This window comes from Lepidothrix coronata, unplaced genomic scaffold, assembly GCF_001604755.1.
Source record: "Lepidothrix coronata isolate B3197 unplaced genomic scaffold, Lepidothrix_coronata-1.0 Scaffold58, whole genome shotgun sequence".
Classification (NCBI taxonomy): Eukaryota; Metazoa; Chordata; class Aves; order Passeriformes; family Pipridae; genus Lepidothrix; species Lepidothrix coronata.
The window spans coordinates 860,255-870,605 of record NW_016690238.1 but is presented as its reverse complement, the minus strand read 5'-3'; the positions used below and the strand labels follow the sequence as shown (position 1 = coordinate 870,605).

The 10,351-nt window shown below is 52.1% G+C and overlaps 1 protein-coding gene across 4 annotated transcripts in view; it reads left to right on the top strand.

Annotated features, from left to right (window-relative positions):
- PKM (pyruvate kinase, muscle) overlaps positions 1-10,181 on the top strand; it is a 19,857-nt gene extending 9,676 nt beyond the window's left edge. For 3 of the 4 annotated variants that reach the window (XM_017816823.1, XM_017816824.1, XM_017816821.1), the window contains exons 6-11: positions 711-981; positions 1,269-1,419; positions 2,764-2,916; positions 5,921-6,087; positions 8,726-8,907; positions 9,419-10,181. In XM_017816823.1, the coding sequence (XP_017672312.1) occupies positions 711-981; positions 1,269-1,419; positions 2,764-2,916; positions 5,921-6,087; positions 8,726-8,907; positions 9,419-9,525 (1,031 nt within the window). In that variant the 3' untranslated portion in view covers positions 9,526-10,181. Of the gene's footprint in view, positions 1-710; positions 982-1,268; positions 1,420-2,763; positions 2,917-5,920; positions 6,088-6,529; positions 6,697-8,725; positions 8,908-9,418 lie in introns of all 4 variants that reach the window. The other variant, XM_017816822.1, reaches the window with a different exon arrangement.
- The last annotated feature ends 170 nt before the right edge of the window (positions 10,182-10,351 follow it).

Genomic DNA, 10,351 nt, shown 5'->3' with positions numbered 1-10,351 from the left:
GTATATTAAAGAAAGGAGGACATGGTTCTTGGTGCTGCAGTGAGACTTAAAACCAAACCTTCTCTACTTTAAGTGTAGGAATTTTCCAAAAACTAACTTTAGCTGGATTTCCCTGGACTGGCTTCTAAAAACTCTCTTCAAAGGGGGACATGTTGTAGGGCCATACCACAGCTCATGATCAAAGCCTGTTCAGCCAAGCTAATTCATGCTCTTAATGCAGGATTTAACTAGTTCTACAGGACAGACCCTGAGTTTTGTGGTTAGACACAGAACCTGCTTTAACTGGGAATTTAGAGGCAAGGGTAGTTCCATGATATTCCCTTTATAGTGCTCCCTAAAGTACTGGAACCTCTAATCCCTGAGCGTGTATGGACACTGAGGTGAGGCTTTTGAGCTGCTCAGTTTGGTGTAACAGGGCTCCTGTGTGCAGAGGTGCAACCTGGGAGCCTTTTGGGGGGAAGACATTGCCAATCTCCTGCACAAAACAATTGGCATCTTCTCCAAGAACACGTAGAAGTTGTTTTAAACCAATGTGTTGCCTTCCCAAGGGTGGGTTGGGAGCTTGTGTGGTACACAAATGCTCTGAAGGGACATGCTGTTCTTTTTTATCTTGTGTGTTGCTGTTGGAACTGCTGTTCCCAGACAGGGGAGGTGGGAGCCAGTAGTGGGAGCTTCCTGGCAAACACTGACTGTGGGAACACGTGTTTCAGGCAAGGACTATGTCATGACTGAGGTCGAGAACGGCGGGATGCTCGGCAGCAAGAAGGGCGTGAACCTGCCCGGCGCTGCCGTCGACCTGCCCGCCGTCTCTGAAAAGGACATTCAGGACCTCAAATTCGGTGTGGAGCAGAACGTGGATATGGTGTTTGCTTCCTTCATCCGCAAAGCCTCCGACGTCCACGCTGTCAGGAAGGTGCTGGGGGAGAAGGGAAAGAACATCAAGATCATCAGCAAGATCGAGAACCACGAGGGTGTGCGCAGGTGAGCTTTGGGCAGGGGGCACTTCAGGTTTGTCAGACTGAAATAAATCAACTCACACTCCCTTCCTGTAGCTTTAGACAGCTTTGTGTGGCACTGAACGTGTGCTGTGCCTCGGTCTTGGCTTTCTTCCTCCTTCCTTGGCGTTGCAGGAACACAAACAGGCCGTGGAAAGGCCGTGTGCTGACGGCGCTCTAGATCGATGCTCCCTTCCAGAAGAGGAGGACAGAGCAGATAGAAGGGTGCTTTGCAGAACAAATGGGATAACACAGCTCTTGTCTCGCTGTCAGGTTCGATGAGATCATGGAGGCCAGCGATGGCATTATGGTGGCCCGTGGTGACCTGGGCATCGAGATCCCGGCTGAAAAAGTCTTCCTCGCCCAGAAGATGATGATTGGGCGCTGCAACAGGGCTGGCAAACCCATCATCTGTGCCACTCAGGTACTGGAAATACACCATTGGCTCCTCATGGCCAGAATCTGGCCAGGAGGAAGCATTGGGAGCTGCCATGGCTTGGTAGCGTTGATTAGACAGTGAGATGCCAAGAGCAAAGAGGTTTTGCTCATAGCTGAGGAGTTCATGTTGAGGCACTTCTGTGTTTGGGAACCTCCCCAGTAAGGTTACAGGACCTCTTGGGTGCCTGCTGAAGGTTTTACACCTCAAAACATCATGAGATAATGAGCCTTTTGGGCTGACTGAACATATTCTGGGGAAAACTGGCACAATTTGCCTTGGCATCTTGTGGCATTACATCTGTGCCTGAGGGGGAAGACTTGCCCAGGCTTCCAGGTGTCTTAGAAGATGCACCCACACTGCAGCATCAGAAGGAACTGACTGAAAGATCCATCTCCTTATTCTGGGAGCAATAGGGATCACATGCAGACAGTCCTCAGGCACTGAGAGAGCTGGTTTCCTGCTGTGCTTGCTCTGCACACGGGCTGTGGAAGCAAACACTGTCCCTGGACAGTAGTCATCAGACAAAATTCTGGATGTACAGTGGCATATCCTCCTTCTTTTGCCTGTATTGCTACTGAAATGCAGCTGGAATGCTGCCTCAGGCAGTGCCCCATGGGATATGAGCGGTGTTTGTGCAGTGGTGAGATCCAGCTGGGGAAAGCTGAGGAAGACAGGAGAGCTGGACAGGCTTGGATGTGTGGAGAAGGGTTAGGAAGAGCTGACCTCATGGAAAGCTGTCCTGTTTTTCACTCTCTTGAGAGTGGATGCTTAGGAAGCTCGTGGAGTTGGCTGTTCTGACTTTATATCCCTGTTTATATTATCTAAAACATTTGAAATACTGTGCTGGATGAAGGTGACTTTATTGGGTCAGACCTTGCTCTTTTTGATTTCTAGATGTAAAAAGCCCAAATTTGGGAATGTATGACTGAATCTGAGCTTCCAAAAATACATGTAATGCCACACTCTGCTCTAAAGAGCTCTGGGTTCCTTGGTCCAAGCCTTATGTTGGAAAGTTTAATAAAAAGTTGGAATGTCATGTCTGGGATGTTCTGTGGGTTAAATTTCCCCGGAAAAGGAATAAATGTATAGTGGGTACAAAACTAAATAGGTTGTTTTCCTTGCTAGTAGATGCTTAAATTCAAAGCTGATTTAGGGACCAGGCACCTCTCAGGTATGTTTTGTTCCATACCCACAGAGAACACTTCTCCCAGAGTTCTTAGGCTGCATCCCACTTTCTGCCCACCCTATCAAGAGCATTGAAGTGCACTAATGAAAAAGCAGCTGCTTCCTTTGGCAGCATCTCGACCTCTCCGGGTTGCTCTCTTCCAGATGTTGGAGAGCATGATCAAGAAGCCGCGGCCGACGCGCGCCGAGGGCAGCGACGTGGCCAACGCGGTGCTGGACGGCGCAGACTGCATCATGCTGTCCGGGGAGACAGCCAAGGGCGACTACCCTCTGGAGGCCGTGCGCATGCAGCACTTGGTGAGTGCTGCCCTGCCCTGCCCTGCCCTGGGCCGGGCACACGGGGACCAAAAATGTGCCCAGCTGCCCAAAATTGGCATTTCTTTGCTCACGTTCTGCTGTGGGTGGGTTTTTATCGATCAAATATGGTCCTGAGGGCCTGGCACCTCGGTTTTTGTGCTCCAAACTGTTGTCAGGCAGAGTTGAGAGCTGCTCTGACATATGAAACTTCCCATTTCTTTTTGCTTAGGACAGGGTAAAGGGGGTTTTGCCATTACCTTGATAGAAGTTTTGTCCACTGTCCTATTACAGTGGCATATTAATGCCTTAAACTTCTGCAAGGTCAAGGAGCTGCTTAAGCAGTTTATCTGTAGATAATGAAAGGTTTTGGCTGACTGCAGTGTGGGAGGGGTGGGGGAGGCTCCTGAGGCTGGTTTACAGCACTGCTGCATTCAGCACCTGGTGTGTGCTCGTGTTGGGGGGGTTTGTTGCATGAGTACTGACAGCACCATATTTTTACATGCCTGAACTGCCAGAAACCTCTGCTCTGCTTCAAGTTTCAGCTGATAAAAGCCTGATGTCAAGTACCTAGAAGTGTTGCTGCTCCCCAGTTAGCAGTGCTGTGAATCACAGCAGTGATAACTCTCACCAGTTCTAACTCTCACCAGTTTTATTTGCAGTTCAGATTTTATAGATTAATCAACTCAGCCAGTGTTGGTTTGCAGTGTGTTACCTAAATAACTTTTATCTCAATATGGAGTGGTGTTTTTTGCACGAGGCAAATGCAAAATATGACTTGATGATGACTGGGCAGTGACTGCTCCTTTCCAGGCCAAATGCTAACAGTGCATCTAAAAGCTTCTCCCTCATTTTCCACCCCTTAAATCACAAGGGTTGACTTCCTACCAAGAGTTGGGAACTTGCTGCAGCAAACCTTACACCACCTGGGTTTTCATCCTGGCATTAATTCCTTGGCCTGGGCAGGTTGTGTTGTATCTGTAGCCTGAGTTCAGGACCTGTTGCACCTGCTTCCCTCTTCCTGCAGACCTGGGGATAGTGCTGTTCATTCCACCAGCCCCTGGGGAAACACTGAAGGCTTTAACCCTCAGTGCAGAAATTGAAACACAGATTCCCTTTGTTGAATGTAAGATGTTCCAGGCAGCAAGGTGCCAACTCTGATGGTAGGAGCACGTCCCAGAACAGCCAGGATCTTTCCTCTGAGCTGTTTCCCTTGGTGTTAGTCGAGCCCAGCAATAATGCTCTGAGTAACCACAGCCTGGAGACCTGCAGCATGGCCAGAGCAGGGGGTGTTTCCACCTAAGTGGTAAACTTCCAAATACTGGGCAGGCTGATTCCTGCTAATGGGAGTGGGCTTCCTTCCCATTCAAGTCCATGGTCCACACTAGTCTTCAAACATCACCCTGTCCATGCTGTTTGAGGGGACCAAGGTCTAAACAGCCACTCCATTTCCCTTTCTCCCACCTTCCCTGGTATTTCCAACCATGCACCAACCCTGTATAGCTATTCCTGCATGAGCAGATCCAGCTTTGGGGTGGAGTTAAGGATTGCTGTCCCTCTGCAGCCATGCCAAAGCAGACACGTGTATTCCCATGTTCCATTACACCTGGGGAACGCAGGCTTCCTGCTAAGCTTGGGTTTGCCCTGTGTGCTGCACAGAGCTGCTGCCTTTGTACCAGGGCTGAAGATAACTGCCTGGCTCCCAGCTCCTGCATTTGGAGTGAATGTTTTGAGGCAAATACTCCCATTTTATCTAAAGCCAGCAGTAACAAACGGCTTGAGGACAAGTTGGCACCAGCCTGCTATTCTGGCCTGCCCCATGTGTCCTGTTATTTTTAGACATAAGATACTTAACTACTTTGGCTTAAACTGATAGCTGTGGAAGGGATAATTCCCAGCATCATATAAAATAAATCATCAACACTGGAGTAGGAAAATTCTTGACTTTTTAACTCCAAAGCTTTCACTATAATGACACGTTGATCTCTAATTAAACAGGAACTTGTGCTTTGTGTAGTGGCTGCTCCCTTTCTGAAATAACTGGATGAAGTTGTCCTTGAACATGGTCAACCTTTGCATGCTTTTCTGGTCTCTGCAAGCCTTCTTTATCGGGTTGTCAGGGGCTAATGCAGCCTCCTGAGATGGGAGTGATTCCCAAGGTGCTGGGATGAGCAGGTTACTGAACCTGTTGCCAATGCTCAGCAGGAACAGAAAGTCCTTAGTTGTGCCTGTGTCCCTCTCATCTGTCACGTCTGGCACTGTACAAACTCCTCAACATCCACATTGTGACAGCCCTATAAGGAAGACTTGTTCCTGTTTGTTTCCTTATTACCAGAAGGGAAATTGGTATCCCACTTGGAGGTGAAACTTTACTGGCTCTCAAGTTAAACTAAACCTTTATTGATTCTCAGCTTAAACTAAATCTTTATTTGCTCTCAAGTTAAACTAAATCTAACAAAGCTGAGAAGGACCAGTGTCCCACCTTGAGGGCTCACGTTAAAAGTGCATTATTTGCACGTTGGCTCCATGCAGACTGTTACAGCAGAGCTCTGTGGTGTTAGGAGAGTATGAAAGGAAGCCACAGAGATTCTTGAGGAATAACAGGCAGGACTGTGGGCAGGCTGGTAGGTGGCAAAAGAGTCTCTCAAGGGAGTCATAAGCAGCTGTAACAAAATAAGTTCTGACTCTGAGCTGGCTAGCTCTGTTTCTTGAAAAGCAGTCTGTGTTTACCTGCTCTGACAGGACTCCAAAATGCAATGAATAGCCACCTTTGGAATACCTGCCTGGTGACTGGCCCTGCCATTCACACGATGTGCTGGATGTTAGTCTGGGTTGCATTCAGCAAACTCACAACCTGAGAGCCAAAAAGTTTCACAGCTTGATCCTAATACCCTCTTGCATGCATTACTATGATGATTGGGCAAATTAACGTGATCTCATGTTCCTCTGGTATATCTTTCCTTCTCTTCTTTCCTGTTCTCCTCCTTCCCTCCCCTGGGGGCTGCAGATCGCTCGGGAGGCCGAGGCCGCAATGTTTCATCGTCCGCTCTTCGAGGAGATTTTACGGCTCAATGTTAACAACAGGGACCCTGCCGATGCCATGGCGGCGGGCGCGGTGGAGGCCTCTTTTAAGTGCTTAGCTGCAGCCCTGATAGTCCTGACCGAGTCCGGCAGGTAGGGCTCGGAGAGGGGCTCAGGGCCAGCCCTTTCCATACCAAAAACACGCTGCGTTCTAACACTGCAGGAATTCAGCCCGTGCTGGCCTTGCGTAACTGCTGTGGGCTGAGCTGACTTGTGCCAGGGAGGGACCCCAGCAGGCAGGAGCAGAGCAAGAGTGCCTGGCAGTTGGCATGAGTGTTACCTGAGTGTGGACACGGCAGGGCGAGGTGCCACCATTTTGAAAAGAACACCTGGGAAATCGAATGGTTCCTCTCCAGGGATGTGGTGTTGGGGTGGCTGAGTGCCGTGGCATCACCCCGGCGTGTTGAGCTCAATCTGGGCTCGCCGTGTGGTGACGGTGTTGCTGTGCCACGTTGTGACAGAGCACCTCGCCCTCCCTGTGCTGCCCGAGTGGTGCTGTGAGTGTTGTCATCCCGAATGCGTGTTGCTCTTATAGATTGCCCGGGAGGCCGAAGCCGCCATCTTTCACAGGCAGTTGTTTGAGGAACTGCGCCGTCTGACCCCCCTCAACTGCGACCCCACCGAGGCCGCTGCTGTTGGCGCTGTGGAAGCGTCCTTCAAGTGCTGCAGCGGGGCCATTATTGTCCTCACCAAGTCTGGAAGGTAGGAGGGGACAGGTTCCCCCAGGTCAAGCCAACTACGTGACAGGGTGGGGGAAGGAGGATCCCAAGAACACGGCCCTGAGAGAGAGGTGGAACCTGGTTCTGACAGTGACTGGGAGCCTAGGCCTGCCTGCAGTGCTGGTCCCTCGGAGATGGACTCAATCCGTGTGCTCCGGGTTCCTCAGCCTGTCTCTGCCAGCGTGGCACCAGCTCCGAGCCCGGCTTCCTCTTGCTGCTGTGAGTGGCAGCTCTGCCAGTGGCGCCGGCTGGAAGAGCCAAGGGAAAATAAGTGTTGCAACTCCAGTTCAAACTTCTTGGCAAGAAACCGTCGATGTAACAGTGAGGCAGAAGTTCAGTGGATGCAGAATCTACTTTTTTTTTTTTTTAATTCAAGGCCTTGGCCTTTCATAGCATCCAAATTATTGGTCCCTTGCTGAACTTTGCAGGCATCAGCCCTGCTTGCCTGAGCCCGAGGAGCAAAGAGGGACCGTGTAGCCTAGGGTTGTTAGGGAAAGGGAAAGCTTTGGAAATTTCCTCTTCCAGGCTTCCTTGTGCCTGCCTGTGAATAATCTCTGCACAGGCAAGTGTCTGGCAGGGACCCAGGTGAGCTCAGTGGCTGCAGGTGAGAGACATGCTGGAGTGATGTAGTTTGGGATTTCTGTCCAGCAATGGTAACAGCTGCCCAACAGAGACCTGTTCTTCCAGTTGTGGGAAGGCAGCTGGAGCCTCATGGATCAGCTCTTCCATCTAGAGGAATCAGGCTGTCCCCTCCCAGTGCACGTCTGACCATAAGTCTCAGGCTGCTTTCTGGAAGAAAATCAGGATTTCTCGCCCTGGATTCGCACCAAAGCAGTAGAGCAGCAGCAGAGGTGTGGCTGTGTGTGCTGGGCATAATCTACCTGAAGACCGGGACCATCAGTAAATCCTTCACCTAAATTTACAGCTTAAAATGATTTGGAGCAGCCACTTTGTGCAGAGGTGAGGGAACCATAAGTGTAAAGTTCTGGTTACCCTCATGCTTCTAAGGTATCTTTATCCAGGGTTCTAGCCTTACACTTGACCTTTTTAAAGAGATTTTGAACTTTGACTTTTGAATATTTTTAGCTGTGGATTCAGTTAAACCTTTGAGTACGTGGATCTCCTGGAACTCCTGGGAGGCGGCTTGGACAGCGTGGGAAGGATTGTCTGAGAGCTGGGATGTGTGGTTGGGTGCTTGGAGCATCTGCTGCTGCCTGCTTTGAGCAGCAAACTGTGTGGCTGAGCTTGGCTCCACTAAACAAGGCTGCAGAAGTGAGTGGAGATGCTGGCATGGCCCTTGGAAAGATGGAGCTGTAGATGCTGTGGCCTTACAGTTTGAATCTCTTCTCTGTCTGCAGATGTGTCCAGGGAAAGGGAAGCTGTAGTCCCCACCCAGGGTGTGCTGCTGCTATTTTAAGGCCTCTGTGCCCAACTTCCCAGTATAAATTTTGGGCTCTGTTGCATTTGCTTCCCGTTGGGTGCAGGAGCAGAGCTGTGTGTGGAGCAACTGGCCTGTTTGCTGCTTCAGCAGATGGCTTCCTCCTTGGCACGCTTTGGGGAGCGCTGCTGGCACCAGCTCTTTCCATCCCAGAAACCGGGAGCTCCTCAAAACAGAGGGAACTTGCAGGGACCCCAGTTGAGATGCCAAGGCCTGCTTGGAGAGGCTGGAATAAATGGCACCTCGCCAGTTTAACATAGCAACACAGACAAGGAAAGGCTTGTCTGGGGACCAAAACACCCCAGTGGCACTTGCTGAACTGGGAGGCGAGGTGGTGTCCGCCCAGTTGCCTAACTGGGAATTCAGCCGTGTCAAGCTGGTGGGTGAGTGGCTCTTGGCTGGCATCTCCTCGTGGAGATGGTCACCAGGGTGGCCATCCCTCGTGTCCCTGCAGGGGTTCTGGGGAGCCCTTGTGGGTTGCTTGTGCTCCCGCTGGCCATACACAGTGTCCTCTCCGTCCCCTCTGGCGGCAGTGCCGGCACGTGGGGCTCCACCGGGTGTGTTCTCCCCGCAGGTCAGCACACCTGGTGTCGCGGTACCGCCCGCGTGCCCCCATCATCGCCATCACCCGCAACGAGCAGACAGCCCGCCAGGCCCACCTGTACCGCGGCATCTTCCCCGTGCTCTGCAAGGACCCCGCCCACGACGCCTGGGCCGAGGACGTGGATCTGCGCGTCACCCTGGGAATGAACGTCGGTGAGTGATGGGGGGCTCTGAGCCCCCGGGTGGGGCTTTGGGTTGAACGTGGGCTCTGGTGACAGGGAGAGGAACCGGCTGCCTGTGTGGTAACCGGATCCCGTTGGGAAACCTGTGGTAGTTGCATGGGCTCAGCAGCATCCGATTGGGAAATGGGGCAGTGGGTTTGTCACAGCTGCCTTAGAAGGGGTTTCTGCAGAAGATCAGGTTGGTTTTAAGGTGGTGAGTGATGGAACTATGACACTCATCGCTCTGAGAGACAGGGGAAACCTGGAGCAGAGTGACTGTTCTCCAGCCCCTCCAAATCCTACGTTGTGGAATTCCAGGCTCTGTGTTGGCAGAGAACCCCAAAGCAGATGGGTGGACAGCAGGAAGTGGGGGGAATGTCTTGATACGCACCAGGAGCCACGACTGCCGTGGGGCAGGCAGCTTTGGTGGCTCAGGGAGCTGGTGACAAGTGGGTGAGGGGCAGGGTGGACCTGGGCTCTGACCCCTCTCTCTTCTCTCCCAGGCAAAGCCCGTGGGTTCTTCAAGAGCGGCGACCTGGTCATTGTGCTGACGGGCTGGCGCCCCGGCTCCGGCTACACCAACACCATGCGTGTGGTGCCCGTTCCCTGAGCACCAGACTCAGCCTTCCCTTCCCCTGCCCACCTCCCTTCCCACCTTCCCTCCCCCTCTCCTCTTGCATTAGACCAGCCATTGCTTGCGCTGTTCTCCTTGTCCCTAGAGTGGATGTAGGTTGCTAAACACCACCCAGTGCAGCAGCAGCAGGGGCAAGAGACCTTAAATCACTAAAAGAAATATACTTGAAGTGTTTAGTTTTTTAAAAAACCTCTCCCCCGTAGTGAAGTCCTGCCTTGATGTGTGTTGGAGTTGGCTTAGGAGGTTCCTGGTGACTGTCCTCAGGGTGTAAAATGTCCTTTTCCTGGCCCTGCTCTGGGGGGTTGGGGAAGGAGAGAGGCGATGTGTGGTCAATGGTTCCGCCAGACCCCTCGCTCGAGGCAAGCTGCTACTCACCCCTTCCCATGGGGCCACACACCTCCCCAGGCCCAGTCCGAAGTGAATCCAGCCCCCTCTCCGGTTATTTTGGGATGGGGGCAGGAGGAGGGTGTTGGCTCCGTGCAAGAGCTTACTGTGCTCCCCTACAGCGTTGTCTCCTGTGTTAGTCGTGTCCCCCCACCATCCCAGAGTCCCTTCCCCCCTCACCCAGCACTCTGACGGGCCTTGGGGTGGGAGAGCACAACTGTCCATCAATAAAGAGAAGCTGAAGCACCTGCTGGGCTGATCTGCTCATTGGGGGGGGGGTCTGCAGGGGTTGGGGGCTCTGGTGGAAGGGTCTGAGAGATCTGGAGGGGTTGGGGGTCCAGGGGAGGAGTCGGTTAGGGTTTAGGGGGTCTACAGGGGCTGGGGGTAACAAGGGAGGGGTCATCTGTAGGGGTTGGAA